Source organism: Leopardus geoffroyi, chromosome A2 (assembly GCF_018350155.1).
Source record: "Leopardus geoffroyi isolate Oge1 chromosome A2, O.geoffroyi_Oge1_pat1.0, whole genome shotgun sequence".
Lineage (NCBI taxonomy): Eukaryota > Metazoa > Chordata > Mammalia > Carnivora > Felidae > Leopardus > Leopardus geoffroyi.
This window is the reverse complement of record NC_059331.1, coordinates 120,497,021-120,515,556: the sequence shown is the minus strand read 5'-3', so window position 1 is coordinate 120,515,556 and position 18,536 is coordinate 120,497,021. Positions and strand designations below refer to the sequence as shown.

Here is an 18,536-nt window from a genome sequence, read left to right as displayed (position 1 = left end):
ATTAGTCATCCATAATCTTCCACCCTTTTGAATAAAATGACAATATGGAAGAAAATAAAACCACAAATCTCACAGAAGGAATACAACGTGTAGCAGGCTGAGTATGTGAGGGTTTTCCAAACTTCCTCCAGACAACCTCCAGAGATCCCACTGTCAACTTTCTGGGGTCCCTATCACTTGAATAAACATTGCAAAGTGCGGAATGACCTTTTTTTAACTGGAAAAAAAAATGATTTAGCTAAAATCAGGCCAAAAAAAAAATCTTCTGAGACAAAGATAAGCTTGATTTTAGGGGGAAAACAGATTTTGTAAAAGTGTGTATCAAACAAAAAGAAACAAACAAGCATATTAATTCTTTTTCTTTTTTTTAAAGTTTATTTATTTATTTTGAGAGAGGGAGAACAAACGGGAGAGGCAGAGAGAGAGGGAGAAAGAAAATCCCAAGCAGGTTCTGCACTGTCAGCGCAGAGAGCCCAATGCAGGGCTTGAACCCACCAACCGTGAGATCATGACCTGAGTCAAAAATCAAGAGACGGGCACTCAACTGACTGAGCCACCCAGGCGCCCCAATTCCTTTTTCTTAATGGAAAAGGAAAATATAGCAATTCTGTCTCTCATTTTTGAGAGTCATAGAGGATGATGAAAGGTTCCAAGTCAAACACATTCAGCTTTCATCCATTAAAAATATAATTATTAATTTCATTTTCCTTTGCTATAGCCAAAAGAATGTTCTGAGAAAACTCTTTAAAAGGAATTTCTTTCATATTCTTGACTGTCTAGAGAGAATATAACTTAGAAAACTGGAGGGTCTGAAGCCACTATTTGTGGCTCCACATTTACACAACGTTTGCAGTTTACAAAATGTTTTCACACATGTTCTATATCATCTAGATCTCACAAGATCCTATAAGGTCAATAAAGGTAGAATTATACCTTTGTAATCACTAAGGACGGTCATGTTCCTTGGTAAAGGTGTACTGGAGTTGACATGAAGAAAATTGTAAACTGTCCCTCTGTTCTAAACAGAAGATGGCCATGCAAAATGGCCATGCTAATTATTTTGCAAATGAGGAAAACTGAAGTCCTGAGTGATGAAGAGTCTTGTTTAAGGTCTCCCAGGTGGATGTGATGGATGACACCAGGACTATAACCAAGGCCCTGGCGCTATCTCCAATACGTACATATATTATTCCCACCTGAGCCTACAGTACACACTGCTAGGTTACTTACAGCACTTGTCCAACTTGACCTATCCTCAGTCCCCAAATCTCCTTCTCCACGGTTCTCTAACACATCACTACCACTCAACCCAAGAGTGCCCACAAGTGGACACGAATTTGCCATTTCTGCCCGCTCTTTACACTTTCCTGTATGATAAGAAACTAGAATCACGTTTACTTTTCTAAGTCACACACAGAGCAGTTAATCCCAGTAAATCATCCGTTGAGACTCAAAGAAATAGCTTAATATTCATGAAGATGAAAGGAGTTTGAGATCCCCATATATTCAGCCCTTCCAAGGCAAGATCTCCTGATTCCTTATGGCAAGGGGCTTTTTCACCTGTTAAGCACCCAACTGGGTGACCTGGATTTCAATGCAGCAAAAATCCCCTTCTGCATCCTTTCCCATTCGTAGCCCAGCCTCCAAGATCCTGAGCTCTCTTTGCAGTACACAGAGAGCCTACCACAGATGATCACAAATTGGACACTACAGATAAAAGCCAGAAAAAAGTTGGGTTTGATTGAAAATGGTTTTATTAGCACACTAATCTACTAAGAGTCACATATACACATTTATGTCCCAATATGCATCTAACATGTACACGTATATGTATATACACATATGTATATGGTGTGATAAAATAGTATAAAAAAGATAAAATTAGTATTTATGAAGCATTTTGCAGTTTACAAACATGTTCACCCACATTGTCTAGAATCTAGATCTCACAAGATCCTATGAGGTAAGTAGGTACCTATTATTTTAGAAATGGAGAGATAAGTACCTTACACAAGGTCAAAATTTGTAACCATTTTATCACTTCTCTTTTACTTTCAGACATAATCCCTTCTCAATCTAAATCCTGTGCTTTGCCGGGACTCTCCTCTGGGTCTGAAGAACTCTGTTACATGTGTAAAAGACAATGTTGGCAACCCAGAAATCCAGATTTGAAAACTGTATGATTTGGGAGAAATTCCCTACATCCTCTGGACCTCATATTCCTTATCTTCCAAGTAAAGTTCTAAAGTTACATGGTTCTATGAATCCTCAAGTCACCACCGTACTGGGTTCCCTTCAAAAGTCACGGTCAGCAGGTCAAAGAAACATAACCATTTAAAGGACAGTTTAATGGAAGCATCAGGAACAGCTGGCTAGACACTAGAAGTTAGGCCAGAGGTAAAGGCTAGAGAAATAAAGAAGGTTCCTGAACAGAAGGTACAAATAGACAAGACCTGACAGTGAAGATAAAGGGTGTGTGTGTGTGTGTGTGTGTGTGTGTGTGTGTGTGTGGTGTGTACACATTCTTCCATTTATTGAGTGCTTATTCCATGTCAGGCATAGTGTTAAGTGCTTTGTATGACACATCATCTCATTAATTTTCACACCAACCATGTTCAGTAGCAATCATCTTCCCCCTTTTACTTGTAAGGAAACTGAAACTCACCCCAGGCCCGTTTAGAAATTGAGTCACATAATTGTATTGGTAACTGACAATCCTAACCATCCTTGGTTCTTTTAAAATATCTTGGAATCGGGGTGCCTGGGTGGCTCAATAGGTTAAGCGTCCGACTTTGGCTCAGGTCATGATCTCGTGGTCCGTGAGTTCGAGCCCCGTGTCGGGCTCTGTGCTGGCAGCTCGGAGCCTGGAGCCTGTTTCAGATTCTGTGTTTCCCTCTCTCTCTGACCCTCCCCCGTTCATGCTCTGTCTCTCCCTCTCTCAAAAATAAATAAATGTTAAACAAAAAATTTAATATCTTGGAATCATTCATATCCCTCATATAATAGAACCATATTATAATCCCACAGACTCTCTACTATCTTTCAGGTCATTTTGTGCCAAAAAAGCCTTCGAAATCAACACACAACAGAACTGAAATACTAGACCACTTGTCATCAGTAGGAATTTAGTTTACCAGGTTTTAATTTTTCTTCTGCTCCTCTATATTTCTCTGTTGGAGATTTACAAGCTGAGAGCCATGATTCCAGGTAGAGGGAACAGTAATCCTAGAAGGATCCATATGAGTCCTGAACCCTGAGATGAGTTCATGAGATGGGCCATGAAATCAAATTCACACTGGCATTTGGAGGCCAAACCTCAAGCAATCTTGAGAAATGTGTTCTGTCTTCTCTCAGCAAAATTATTCCCAGATTCCAGTGCCCGCACACGCACACACATACATCAGGAAAGGAGGTGGAAGGAACACGACACAGGGACAGTAAAGGCAATGGCTGCCATCACGAGCCTCTCGGCAGCAACAAGGAAACAAAAGGTCTGAAGCAAGGGGAGCTTTGAACCCTAAAGGGAGTTGGTTCCCTCCTACCCCTAGAGCAGAAGACCCAGATGGAGGCCACAGAGTTGTTACTAAATGTGACTTTCTCTGCTGTATGATATAATAAGGGAAAAGCAAAACAGATATCTGTACCCACATTTGGAAGAGATAAGGCACACTGTTCCTAATTTTTAATTCATTTTCTTCTTGTGAATGAGCTATTCTTTCCAGTTACAACAGGAACCAGAAAATGGAGCTTAACTTTTATTTTAACATTTATTAGAATTAATACAGGGTCTCTAGCGGTCTTTGATCCCACATGGTACCAGTTCCAAGTAAGCCAGGAAATGTGCAAATCTTCAAAAAGAGGACAGCTAAATCTATCAGCAGCTTAAATAAAAGAGTCAGAGTTTCTCAGCCACATGAATGCCTTGTCAAATAACTATTCCGGCTGAAATTAGATCTAAAGTAGGTGAGCAATATCCATGGCCGTAAATTAAAATTCTTATAAGCCACACCTTATTTAGAACCAAGAGCATGCATCAGCTATGGTAGCAGCAGTTCATGAATAACGGTGGCTGATGCCCCATTGGTGGGTAATGTCTAAGGTGTGTTCAGTCATAACAGGCCATACTCCAAGGACTTACAGGAACTGGTTCCGGTGGGAACTCAGAGCTGAGATGATCACTGCAGGCCTTCTGCTCACCTTTCTTTTAGTGTTTCCACTTGAGTGTGGATCATCTGACTGAGAGAAAGAAACGACTCCAAATCTCAAACGAACCTAAAAGATTTTTTTTAATGTTTATTCATTTGTTTGATAGAGACAGAGCATGAGTGGGGGATGGGCAGAGAGAGAGGGAGACACAGAATCCGAAGCAGGCTCCGGGCTCCGAACTGCCAGCACAGAGCCCGACGTGGGGCTCGAACTCACGAACCGTGAGATCATGACCTGAGCTGAAGTTGGACGCTTAACCGACTGAGCCACTCAGGCACCCCATCAAACTAACCTAAAAGGTAGTAACTTTTTATGCTTTCACTCTTATGTGGATCCTGAGAAACTTAACAGAAACCCATGGAGGAGGGGAAGGAAAAAAAAAAAAAGAGGTTAGAGTGGGAGAGAGCCGAAGCATAAGAGACTCTTAAAAACTGAGAACAAACTGAGGGTTGATGGGGGGTTGGAGGGAGAGGGGGGTGGGTGATGGGTATTGAGGAGGGCACCTTTTGGGATGAGCACTGGGTGTTGTATGGAAACCAATTTGACAATAAATTTCATATATTAAAAAAAAAAAAAGGTAGCAACTTTTGAGTTTGGGCTTTCCTTGAGTTGAAAGTAGTTTGTCGTTCTTACCTTTGCAAATCTGAATTGGCACTGCATAAGCACCTACACATTGCTTTCTCGCAGGGAGTTCGCAAAGAGCACACCAGCTTCTCAGAAGACCCAGACAGCCGGGACCAGGGCAAGTAAGGTATGTTACCCAATTCTACCTGCCTCACATGTCCTTGGGATTTCTTTACCATTCAGACAAGAAAAATTGGCACCAAAAGGTATAAAAAAAATCCTTTGTAAAGTTTGTCATATTTCAGTTTCAGGTTCCCTTCTTGGAACGGTTAGTCTGTTCCTTGAAAAAGGAGCACCTTTTCATAGAATCGCTGCTTCTGGAAACAGCTAGGTAGAGGATTCTTGCCATACAGAGACCCTTCTTGTATACCTGAAAGAGTGCCATAGGCTTGACAATATGATTTAGAAATTCACCCCTCTGTTATACGATAGGAAATTCTGCACCCCAGTACATCGGGGAAGGACGACAAGTACATGGCTACAACTATTAGGGGAAAAAACTCACTAAGTTTTCCAATCAGTCCATAGTCTGCCTAGCATCAAATGCTTCAGCCCCAGCAAGTATGATTACTCCAAAGCCTAAATGACAAGCACAAAGCTAAAGCCTGAAACCCGATTCTTCTTTTCCAAAGTGTTTAGTCTGCTCTACATTTAATAATAGGCTGCTACCTCATTGGGTTTCAGAGCTGCATTTGAGTTGTACGTTTGTCTATGTTTCATTTTCCTCAATGATAAAAAGGCAAGGAGACAAGTGATAAAAAAAAAAAAAAACAGTAAAAGCAGAGTCCCCAAAACATATCAGAGAAGAAGCAAACTTCCTAAGCAAAATTGTCTTACCCACTGGTCTAATAGTCTCAACTATGGTCTCACTAAAGGACGATGTGAAGTAATTTTACATCATTTCATATTAAATTGATGGTGGCTAGGAACACTATAAAAGCCCCACTAATTCAAACCACTTATAAGAAAGATCAGTTTGAATTAGTGACCATTCTAATTATAGGGTATTTTTTAAAAGGTAATGCATTTTTACTATTTGCATGACTCAGATTCAACCAACAAAACGTAGCTTAATGGAACTCCTGCAGAATGCTGCTCAAATCAATAGACAAAAGGATTGGAATTAGCATATCTATTTCAGTAAGAGTTGGGGTTCTCAGAAAAGGCATTTTTCTTAGTTTTGATATTCTTTTTATAGTTGTATTTATCCCGTGAATTTTTCAGCAAGTGCTTTCTTGAAAATTTCTTACTTCATCCCTATCCCTATCTGAGTTTTCATAATGTCTTAATTAAGAGGGTTTACATTAAATGAAATTTTTTTCAAAATTTTTTAAATGTTTATTTATTTTTGACAGAGAGAGAGAGAGAGAGACAGAGCATGAGCGGGGGAGGGGCAGAGAGAGAGAGGGAGACACAGAATCCAAAGCAGGCTCTAGGCTCTGAGCAGTCCGCACAGAGCCCGATGTGGACCTCGAACTCACACACCACGAGATCATGACCTGAGCTGAAGTCGGACGCTCAACCAAGTGAGCCACCCAGGCGTGCCCCTAAATGAATTTTAAAATAACACAATCCTTTATAAAAGCAATAATCAGTAACAACTGACAGAATTCCACGGAATTTTAGACAGGCTCCTTTATACAATAAATGTGCCCTTTATTGAGTGTGAATATACAATAGGAGCAATGGGGTCCTCTCTGCGACACTGATGTTACTCTTTCCCTGCATCTGTCCCAAGAGGCAGTGCTTCCATGGGACAAACCAAGGCAACTCTGGTTTTTAAACAACAGCGGTGGGATGTTTAAGCGTTGGCCATGGTGTGGGTGATACAGGTCAGCGAGAGATGAGACACTGGCAGACTCCTGGATCGAATGCTGCAATCCACTTACTGTCTAGGTGGAGAGCTGGTGGACTAGAGGCCCTTGGGAGGGCCTTGAATCAACTAGAAAATGCTCTGACAAGGGCATCTCATATGACACAGGGCTCCAGAAGACAGATTCAGATTTAAATTAATCAAGTATATAATCCACACCTACTCACGGTCAGCCACGGCCTAGCCAAAGTGTTCACAGCAATCAAGCCACAATGTTATTTATTTTTATTTTATTTTATTTATTTTTTTGTTTATTTTATTTTTTATTTTATTATTTTATTTACAGTATCCAAATTATATATATAAATATTTATAAGTTTATATATATCTTTATTATTGTATTATTTATTTTAATATTTGATTTATTGATTTATTTATTTTTAGAGCGAGAGAGAGTGAAGCAGAGAGAAGGACACAGGGAAAGAGAGAATCTTAAGCAGGCTCCACACTCAGCACAGAGGCTGATGAGGGGGCTCGATCCCACAACCCTGGGACCATGACCTGAGCCCAAATCAAGAGTTGGACGCTTAACCGACTGAGCCGCCCAGGCAGCTCAAGCCATAGTTTTAATTCATGTGAGAGGAGCTGAGCTGGTGAAGAGGGTTATGAACACCAGGAGATCATGTCTCTGCAGGCCAGGTGAACTGAGGGATCCAAGGTGACCCTCTGATCAAGCCCTGCCCTGAACCATGGAAGCTAAAGCTTCAGATTTCCACTCAGTCACCAGCTGCCAGAGTTCTCCTACACTCTTTGTCAAAGATGTTAGTTTCCAGATGGAATAGACTGGAAGCCAGTTGTTCATATATAAAGAGTACTGCAGATCGAGGCCTCCGAGGTAATCAGGTGAATCATTCAAAACTCAATTTTGCTTGACCAGCTGGAAACATGAATGACAGGCTGACAACTCCTACTCATGCCCATTGCCACTTGTCATAATGGAGGGGAGAATCTGATTTAAAACGCACTCTTTGTTCCTGTAAATGCTACTGTGTTAACATAATCTCTTTCTAAAAACTTTTGACTGTTTTCTCCATATGATGAAGAAATAAGCCAATAATGTAACACCAAACCATGTTCTTAGTGCATGTAGCTCAGCAAATCTAGATGTACAATGAGAAAATTATAGACAGGAACTTTGGACAAACTGCTTACCCTCCTGATCTTATTTCTTTGTGCGAAAAAAGTGGCCAGGATTAAATAACATAATGTACATAAAGCAGGAGGCACAATTATAGGTATAAGACAAGGCAATAAATGGTAGCTATTGTTATTATCATGCTGCCCTCCAATGCAAAGCCATTTCCGCCACCCTCTGTTCCATAGAGATCTGATGAATTTCAGTAGTGGGAAGTCACTATGTACCTTCATCACCAATGGAAGAGGAGGTAAGTATGGTCCGTGTGTGTGTGTGTGTGTGTGTGTGTGTGTGTGTGTGTGTGTGTGCACGCGCGCACCCACGAGAGAGAGAGAGAGAGAGAGAGAAATTTACTTATTCAGTCTTTTTTTTAAGACCCTAGTTCATTCCAAAAAGAATTTGCAATGAGATTGTCACCTTTTCTCTGACTTTCCCTTTAAAATGCCCATGGATTATTATGTAGGTTTGTAGCAAACGGCCATGAGCAATGGATTTGGGTTCTGAGATCATCCGGTTAATCATGATCAATCTCATGTTCTACTTCACTGAATTTCTTGCTTCTTGCTTTCTCCATGGTGAGAATTAGGTGCAGAGCCTGGAATTAGAGATAGTCCCTCATGCTAGACTTAATCCAGGGACCCAATGGGGTTCTGAGGGACTCTACTGTCATTTACAGTAGATCTCTGCATCGAATGGGAATAAGGAAGGCGGAATGAGGAAGCCAGTCTCTCTCACCTCTCTTCCGTGTGTGTCGGCTGCACCATATCTGGTGTTGTGGGGTCACCACTTTCAGCCCCACATATTCAGAAGACAAAGAGAAAGGACACTGGAGCCCACAGTACTGAGCATCGGGTCTTAGTTGAAATGCCACTAATGTGGAGGGGCCTTTCCTGACCTCCTTTAGCAGCCGGTTAGACACTTACTTCACATTGTCATGGTTCATCTTCACACTTGTCACTAACTCATTATTTATTAATCTGGGGGGAGGGGTGTAGCCAATTACCGCTCTTCCTCCCCACCCCCAGTAGAGTATAGTAAGTTCCACGGAAGTGGGGCCTCATCTGTCGTGTTCAGTGCCGCATCCCCCGCACCTAGCACAATAGGATCTTTACAGACACTCAGTGTTTGTTGAATGAATGAATAAGTGACGGTGGAGAGACAACTTTAGCCCCTCTTTCCACACCTCAGCAGATGCCTGTTCTAATTTCCTTCCAAGTACACACACCAGTTGCCTCCAGCATTAATTGGGCTATGATGTCTTGCATGGAGGCGTTTAAAGGTGTGGTTTTGCGTATCTCTTTCTCAGATGAGATGTTGATTGGGTTTTACCTTTTGAGAAAAGGTCTGCAACACTCTTAAATTTTATGAAGCAAACTCTATCTTTTCAGGAAGCAAAATCTGTCATCTTCTAGGTCAATATTTCCACCATACTCTCCCAATATGCACACACACACACACACACACACACACACACACACACGCATGCACGCACTTCTCACGTGGAATATTATTTGCTTGTCTGGCTATAAATAAAGTTGCACTTTGATTCCCATTTTGGCTTTTTCCTGTACAGGACCTGGGAACTCTGTAAATAAGTGGGGTTTGGGGCTTCTGACAGGGCGAGATTTGGGAATTCCTGAATGCGTAATCACAATACCATTAAAATAGACCCAAACGCCATACTCTTTTAGCTCTAATACTACAACTTGATCATAATTTTCACACCAAACACATCTTTTGTCGCCTAATAGCTGGTGATTTTACAACCTGTATGTGACAGTATAATGTTCTCAGTCAGCTCCCATTTCTGCCTTGGCCCCTAAAAATCTCTGCTATCACAACCTCTCTCACCATGAAATTATCTTCACTCACAACAAGAACAGCTAAAGGGAAAGACTCAAGTCCATCATCATGTCAGGACTCTGGAAAGGTACCACACGAACCAAATAGGGATGGGAGGGCCAGGGAGGGAGGGTCTAGAAGTTTTTGGCTCAGAATCCATCACCACCACCCCATTCATGTACCAACTGGTACTGTCTCTTTAAACTGAGGTTTTATGTTTACTCTCTATCCATAAGAGCACTCATGCTAATAAAACATCATGACTGCCACTTTTACTACTCTGCCTTATGGCATGGCGCAGATCATTTACAATCATCTTGAGTAGTAAGTTGTACCTGGCCTGAATAAAAGGGACTTTATGACAAAGCCAGGAAGTTATTTCAGATCTGACAACGCTTTGGACACTTACCTTCAAAAAGCCTATCTGTGGCATCTCACTAATGTCTCTAACTATAGTATTTGCAATTAACGAAGGAGGAGGTGATTTTCCAAAATACAAGTTAACCAGATATTCTGAAATTAGTAATAAACATATATACCCTATTTTCTCTTTCTATGTCAAGCTACACTTATATCTGAAATGAAATTTTGTGTAATTGGATATTGCAAAAAAAAAAAAAAAAAAGTGGCCCCTAGGGGCACCCGAGCATCTCAGTCGGTTGAGCATCCAACTCTTGATTTCAGCTCAGGTCACGATCCCAGGGTGGTAGGATCGAGCCCTGCATCTGGCTCTGTGCTGACCATGGAGCCTGCTTAAGATTCTCTCTCTCTCCCTCTGCCCCTCTCCCTAGCTCATGATCTCGCTCTCTCTTTCTTCCCCTCTCCAATTAAATAAATGAATTAATTAATTAATTAATTAATTAATTTAAAAAATCTGTTTACAGGCAATATATGTGTTCACACATCTGTAGTTCCTTTTCTTTGGACCTTCGGATGGGGCTCCTCGTAGGGCCATTCCAGCAGTATACCTGAAAGATACTACCTGGTCCTTACCACTAAGCCGCAGTATCTGCACATCATTTCTACTCCTTAACACACACCTCCCCCTGTCTTAACACTAAGAAGCCTGTTTGAGGGCTTCCACTTGGGAAAAATCAGAGGAGAACCGATAAATTTAAATATTGGGAATGGCAACATCTCCAGCCCTGCTACTTGCATATATATATGCTCATCGTTCAACAATAAAGTCACACCGCTTCATAATGGGAATGACAGACGACTGACAGAACAGAAGAAACGATAAAAAAACAAAAGAACAGATGATCCCTCCTAACGCTTCTGGGCTTTTATAATTCTTGCAGATCTACGCTTCTGCATCTCTGCTTCTAGACGTAAGGGAAGATGAAACAAGTTCTGAAGAGCCAACTAGTTCGATCCAAATGAAGAGGCTGAGAGGTGGCGGGTGGTGGCGGAGGCAAGGAAAGACGCTGCCTTTGGACTCGAGATTCTTCTAAATCACAGCACATCCACACTACTAACGAGTCACTGGCGGGTTTGTGAGACATGTGGCTGGCCCTGGCGCCAGGATTATCTGGTTGTCGATACAAACCGCTGAAGCCCGACAATGCAGCGGCCATGCCAGTCTGTGGGCTAGGACTGCAGAACGAAGGACCCTTGTCTTTGCCCCGGGCGGTAAGCCTGGGAGAGCTTCTCCATCTCCCTATGCCCCTTCTTCTCTATCAGTAAAATATGACTTGTAATAATAACCTGTCTGACAAAACTCTTGGAGGATTTACTAATAATAGGGATAATAAAATACTCGTAAAATTTAAGTGCCATAGAAATGTGAAATTATATGAGCCAGGCCTGCCAGGGCAGTCCGTTTCTCTTCTGATATCATTTAAAGCATGTTTATGGGCATATTATCTCTTTCATGATGCCAAGAAGACAGTGGCTTCGGTGAAATATTTCTAGCCTAAAAGGGTAACAGGAAACACTTCGATTACCCTGCTAGGGTTTGTGAAACACTTTCGCTGACATTCTTTCACTGGATCTTCACAATAAGCCTGTGAAATAGACTGGGCAGATAAAATCATTCCCATTCTATGTGGAAAGAAACTGAGGCCCAAAAGGGTTCACTGATGTGGCTCAGGGTTATCTGGCCGGTGGCGTCAGAGCCCATGCTAGAGTTCAAGTTTGCCCGCTCCTGGCCCTGCACTCTGTTTTAACTTACCGCCACCACCTATCAAAAATAGGAAGGAATAGCAATTACTTGATGGATTGCTATTATTGTTTATTTCTGCTCACATTTGCTGAACACTGGCTACGTTCCTCTGCATTATCATCTCATTTAATCTTCCACTTAGGAGGCAGGCTCTGTTTCTTTAAAAAAGTTTTCACTGACCACCACAATGCAAAGAGAGAGAGAGAGAGAGAGAGGGGGAGAGAGAGAGAAAGGGAGGAAGTTCCTTCTACTAAAGTCACACGGCATTTTCCAAATACTCATCTGAAACATAGTCCTCCCGGCTAAATTTTCACACGTCCACGACATTGTGACATCCTCAGGAACGGAAATCGTATCAATCTTTGCACTTCCCATGGCGCTCAGGACAGCTTAGTGTGCATCACAAATGCTCAGTGAAGATGTTTTGCTTGACTGATTACAGGCATGTGATTTTTAAAATACTTAGATGGAGCCAACTTTCATAGTAATAAACATTTTACGTTCCTGAAAATGAGAAGTCCCAGCTCTCCAGTTATTTGAGCGAACACCACATTAGCTGATTACATTTTTGCTTACCATTATTTTAAGTCTCTGCTGTACCTTAGAAATATATGTCTTCAAGGCACAGCATTTGCCATTGGAAACTATCCTATCATAAGTTGAACAAGTATCTCCCGTGCGGCTGATGCTGTTCACCCAAAGCCTTTTTGCTTGATGGCTCCTTACCTGATAACATACTGTCTGTTTTTATTGAGGGAAACTTCAAAGTCATTTCATGCTTGTGCCTATGAATCATCAGATGGTCCTCTGTTGGGAAGCGCTGTCAGACAAATAGAAAAAAAAAGGGGGGGGTGGGAAGAGGGGAGAGGAGCCATTTAGTTTTATAACATATATTTGCCATCACAGAGAAAGAGATGTATTCAGCATTGCATATGTGACAGGCAAAACAAAAAATTGGTTCTGAAAAAGTGTGAAAGCATGCTAAGTTAAATGACAAATTATTTTTTGCAAGCAAATGGGCAGAGATGTTCCTTTGAATTGCACCCAAATATATGCATCATTATTGCCATTATAGTTTACTGGGGGCTTAACTAGATTGCAGTAAAATCTGGCTTAAGAGTAATAAGAAATAGAGACCTTTGCCTGCCATCATCTCTGGCTCCCCGTACCTTCTCTGGGAATTCCTTTTAAAAACCTCTACTTCCTAGATAGTCTTCGAATATAGTCAACTGTCATGACTCATCAGTAAATTAGATATTTCCTTAGGAACTAGAGGTTTGCATCTGAAGGAAGACCCTAAATTTGTGTTTAAAGAATCAATGAGAAAGAAGAAATGAACAATATTGAAAGTATTCAAGTAATATATACAATAGAAATATGCTATACCTTCAAAGAATTCAAGTGTTTGAATGAATGTTCAATGTTTATTTATGTTCCCAAAGAAGCCAAGTAAAATTCTCTCATTTCTACCTCTACATGGGAGAAAAACATGTCCAAAGTAGGAAAAAAAATGAATTTAGACCTAAGTAGCCCCGGAGTTTCACAAAACTATTTGGAACTTTTGTCTAAAATTAAGTCTAAGGCATAATAAGTATGCTACACATTATCTATAGATTAACCAAAAGTAGGAGAAATGCATGAAGTAGGAAAAGAATTTTGATTCATGTCAGACATTGGGAAAGAATTCCACGTCATGCTCAACTATTTGATACATACACCTACAAATGTGCACATGCCGTTTGTTTGGTACGTTTCTGTTGATGACGACCTTGCACACTCATTATGTGATCTTTTATAAGTATATATATATGACTTATAGTAACATGGCAAATCATTTTTAGGATTCTATACTCTGTGCAGTATCGTAAACCAACACTTTATTATTAATTTTCAAAGAATGATGTTACGGTTATCAAAAATGCAGCTCTCAAATGTTTTCAGCTGTCTGGCTTCTAGTCATATAGTGGGACTGGATTTCCTGGCCCTCTTGTGGTTGGGTGGGGCCATGTGACTCGTTCTGCCCATGGAGTCATGAATGGAAATGACACGTTACTCATATGTCAGCAACTAATTTGTGGTGCAAGACCATCTCCCCTTTAGTCTGGCAACTTACAATATAAGAAATAGTGGCTCCTCAATCTTCCTAAATCTCTGCAGGAATATGAAGAGCATTTTTGAATTCTAAAAGATTATGAAGAATGTCCTGCCAAGCTCCGATAGAAATGGATGCTTGCGCAATTGAAATTAGCAATTGTTGGTTTAAGCCATTGAAGCTTCGGGATAATTTGTTATTGGAGCAGATCCTAGCCTCCCCTGACTCAGACTGGTATGTTTTTGATAACTGAACTTAACAAAGTATCTGCTTTATCAAAGTCAAATGAAAATACAACAAAAGGCAATAAACTCTGCTGAACATTTCTGAATCTTTGACAATTTAGAAAATCTCTTGGAGCTTCCCAGTCCCTTGGGATAGTCATTTTAACTTTCGATCACTATTGCATACCGTGGTAGGCATCTTCTTTGCAAAGTGTATAGATTTGGGTTTATGTGAACGAGGGAATTCACTGCGCTAAATCCTTTGGAATAAAAGTAGTTTGGGGAATACAAATCATTTCTTTATTTGTTATTTGTATCATATATATTGGCGCATTTAGAATCTGCAAAGCATGGTAATTATGTCAGATTTCTAACTACATAGAAGTTTGATTTGTAACAACAGGGGTTTTTGATGGAGCTTCATCTATTTTCTTGGTCCTTTATAACACCTTACAATATGGGACACTACCATGTGTGGTTTATAGACAGGGTAAACTTCTTAGTCTTTCTGCTAAAATCCTTACTTTAATTTTTACCGTGATATATATAATCAACAAACAACATGGCAATAGCTTTTACTTCGTATTTGTAAGCCATTTTTTGGCTCCATAAAATAACAGCCTATAATAGAATATTAACCACAATACTTATTAAGTGACAATAATCTCCATAGTATGCCATGTTAACTATAAACCCCTCCCCAAAGAGACAATACAGGGCATCGTGGGTTTTTTTTTTTTTTTTTAATTTACCAGGAATATAGCAGCAAATTGTAAATAACCAAAATGTAGAGTCTACAACAGGTACACAGCTGAGAGAAGCCACTGGCACTCAAAACATGTTCATGCTGAGGGCAAAGGGGTAGTGAAATTAACAATGGAAACTGTGAGATCAGAAAGAGCAAAAGAAGTTTGTTTCTCTTGACTTCTGGGACAAAGCTAATGTATCTGGAGCCGTAACACAAAAAACCTCCCAGGTACTGTAGACCATTCCTAATGCAGCAAAGTTTCTTTCCATTGAGGGAAAAGGGGGAAACAGCACCCCCAATGCAGCACAAACACCGGTAACTCATATTTACTCTCCCCTTTCCAATCCCCGGCCATCCTTTCTTCTCTATGCAGGTTCCCAGGCTCTGGACGGTCATTACCATAAATGCCATGATCACAACAATTGACTTGACCGTGATTGGCTAACACTCCGCCAGGAGACCCTTGGAACCACTAGGGAACTGTGACATTTCCTCAATTCTAACACGTCTTCAGCTGAAAGCTGTGCATATTTTTTTTTAAACAGCCTATCAAGAGAAAGAAACACATTAAATAAAAACATCAAGTTTCAGATGCATCTTTACGTTTAACTTTGGCAAGGGGTTGAGGGGGAAGGCTTGGAGTTTCACCGGGCAACCTAGAAACTACAGAAATCCTCAAGCCTCGTTTTGTCCAACCGGTCCACTCAGCCTTCTCAGGGGAGAAGGCTGCTCCTTCACTGAGTTCAAGGTCATTGGAAATTCACCTCTTCAACCTTCACTACCAGTGTCCTAGACTAAACCCCGCCTGGCTAGCCTCTCGCTTAAAAAGAACCTCTCTCAGGCTGCTTCCTTCTCAGGCTACCATTATATCACTCTGTTTCCCGTCATGCCCTGGTGCTCTTGAAAGAGTCCTCTATGCTGGCCACCTCCACTGCCTCACCACCCACTCACTCGTTAATCCCTTCCAACCTGGTCCCCGCCCGGACTCCTCTTTCATAGGTCACCCGCCAGAACCCAACAGCCAAACCCAACAGCCTCTGCTCAGCCTCTCACTGCCCCGGCTCTAGCAGCGTCCGACACCGGTGACCACACGTCTGTGGCATTATTTATTTATACCCTGCCTGATTCCAAAAAGGAGAAAAGACGGCTCATAGCAACACATAAAACGGGCTGGGAGAGCATCAGCGAGAATCAGGGGACACCCGAAAGGGAAGAGGTCCAAAAAGAAACAAAGCTAAAGCCAAAAACGCAAACCATCGGGCAGTCATTCTCAACCGGGGGCCATGGTGGCCCCCAAGGGGACCTCGCCCCCAAGGGAGAGGTCAGGGAGGCTGCCGAACATCCTGTAACCCACAGGACAGCCCTCACAACGAAGAATCGTTCAGCCCCAAGTGCTAATAGTGCCAAGCTTGGGAAATCCTGCCACACGGTCCGTAATTACAACAGCAGTAGTAGCAACAACGGTGAACATTAATAGAGCACCTATTATGCGCAGGCCCTATACTAAACACTCTACATGCAGTATCTCATCTAATCCTCACAACGATTCTGCCTGATGGGAGCCATTGGAGGCAAAGAGGTTTGATGTTTAATCTCTCCTCTTGAAGTTTAGATAAGTGGAAAAACTGTGGGTTCTAGAAGAGTTATAGGGGGTTGACTTTACTCAAAGAGGAAAACAAAACAAAACAGAATTCAGCTCTGATGGTGAGCTATTCCACCAGTAATCCAAAGGCCCCGTATCAAGTGACTATTGTAAAAGCAGCATCCTCCCTCCCCTTTCTGAAATAACAGTCCTGAACATCTGGTGGGCAGGATGCGTCTGGCTTACTTCCAGGGGGAAAGTTAAGGATGGAAGAGGCCAATGCTGATGTATTTCACGGGGCTTTGAGGGAAGTAGTTCAAACTATTCAAAGTAGAAAATAATAATGATGAGGAAGATGATGGGGGGTGGGGATGGTGACGGGGGCTTTGACGACATCTTGGTGAAGAAAGCAAGCCCACAGCAGGCATGATTGGCAAGTGAGAGCTGCTTCTCTGTCAGAAGGCAGGTAGTCTCTGGCAAAACAGACCAAAGGATTCTCACACTCACCTGCGAACAGCCTGGGGCACTGCAGACAAACGGCCTCTCCTGCTCCAAATTCATCTTGGATTCCTCATAAATCTGAAGGGTCACGGGGAGAGGGAGGAAGGAAAACAGAAAGCCATGAATATCTCCTGCTTCTACCTAAGAAACATGAGAAAGGCGATTGCTCGGAGCCCCTTGCAATGCCAATCCCCAAATTAGACAAGATAAACGTTAACGTGAGCACAGGTCTCGCTGAAGTTCATTAGGCTTCCTGCAGTCTGCCTTCCTATTGTTCGCTTGAGTGCGTTATTTATTATACTTTGAAGAAAAATGCCATGGGGCTGTGCAGCAGAGATTCTGCCTCTGGAAAACCACCTGGACTATGTTATTACCTGGTAAGACCGCACCTGCGCAAGAAGATTCCAAAGTAAAGTTCACACCTGCCCTTTGGAGGTGGCGGGAGAGGAGGAAGCGAATGGGGTTGTCACCAGTGTGGTGACCAACCCTGAGCAGCAGTCACATAATTCACCCATGATCGCCCCACCAAGCTTCAGGACAGCCACAGGATGCAAAACAGCCCTGCAGCCAGCTCAGCAAATGACCCCAGTGGTGAGCCATGATCTTAAATTCCCTTTCACCTCAGGCATTCACGGATGCCTCAACAAAAGGTACCCGAGTTATGCAGGGAGAAACAGAAATAAGAAAAGATGGAAAACGTCACCTGGGATATTTTGTTAATTTGGTTGCACAGGCTGATTTGAAATCAATATTACATTAAGGCCATCGCCCATCTGATCTGCAGCAGTTATCTGGCGTAAGGTAGCTTTGTGGGGAGAAATCATACGTTACGGTCTCGGGCATAGGTTAAATTCGAGTGTGGGTCTTTTCTTATGTAGGGGTGAGGTTCTGAGGTAAGCTTATGAGGCAAAACTTGAGCATAATCAAAATCACCTTGACAAATCCTCCCCCAACCCGATAAAAGTACATACACGTGGTTTTGTGGTTACCGATCTATACAGCAACATAAAAATTTTTTAGACATCGTGAAGTACTATGCAAATTTAAGTTTCACAATTTAAACCGTCTTCTAAGTCACACTTTTCTTTCTTGCCAATTTTAGAGTTGAGTTTAAATAAGCTACGTGTGCCTGCTGGCGGGACGTGGCTCTCTCAGGGACTCATAGACTAAAGCCTATTGCTTTATCTCTGAAGCACAGGAAGGAACTTGCTTCCTTAAAATGGTACCTGCAGGTGGTACCAAAGGAGTCCCAAGTCACCTTCACCCTTGAAAGAGGGAACTCTGCTTCTACTCAAGAAATAGTTACCCTTTGTCCAAGGAAGCTTTATTATCTTGCAAAAAAACCCAACGCTAATCTGTCTGTCACTATACCCTTGCCCCAAACACTAACAGACTTCATATCTATTCTTTGGGAAACAGGTGCACGCTTTCACTTTTCTGAAATACCAAGCGAAAAGACTTGCCTTAGGCAACACTCCTGGTCAGATATTAAAAAACAAAACAAATTTACAAATGCAAATTCTTCTTCACACTGCTTCCTCTTCA

General features: G+C 41.8%; 1 protein-coding gene across 5 annotated transcripts in view; it reads right to left on the bottom strand.

The window, feature by feature from the left end:
* The window catches only part of CREB5 (cAMP responsive element binding protein 5), a 402,224-nt gene that overhangs the window by 311,784 nt on the left and 71,904 nt on the right, over positions 1-18,536 (bottom strand). For 4 of the 5 annotated variants that reach the window (XM_045495174.1, XM_045495172.1, XM_045495175.1 and 1 more), the window contains 2 exons: positions 16,998-17,069; positions 12,571-12,664 (listed from right to left, as the gene is read on the bottom strand). In XM_045495174.1, the coding sequence (XP_045351130.1) occupies positions 12,571-12,664; positions 16,998-17,069 (166 nt within the window). Of the gene's footprint in view, positions 1-12,570; positions 12,665-16,997; positions 17,070-18,536 lie in introns of those variants that run through there. The other variant, XM_045495177.1, reaches the window with a different exon arrangement.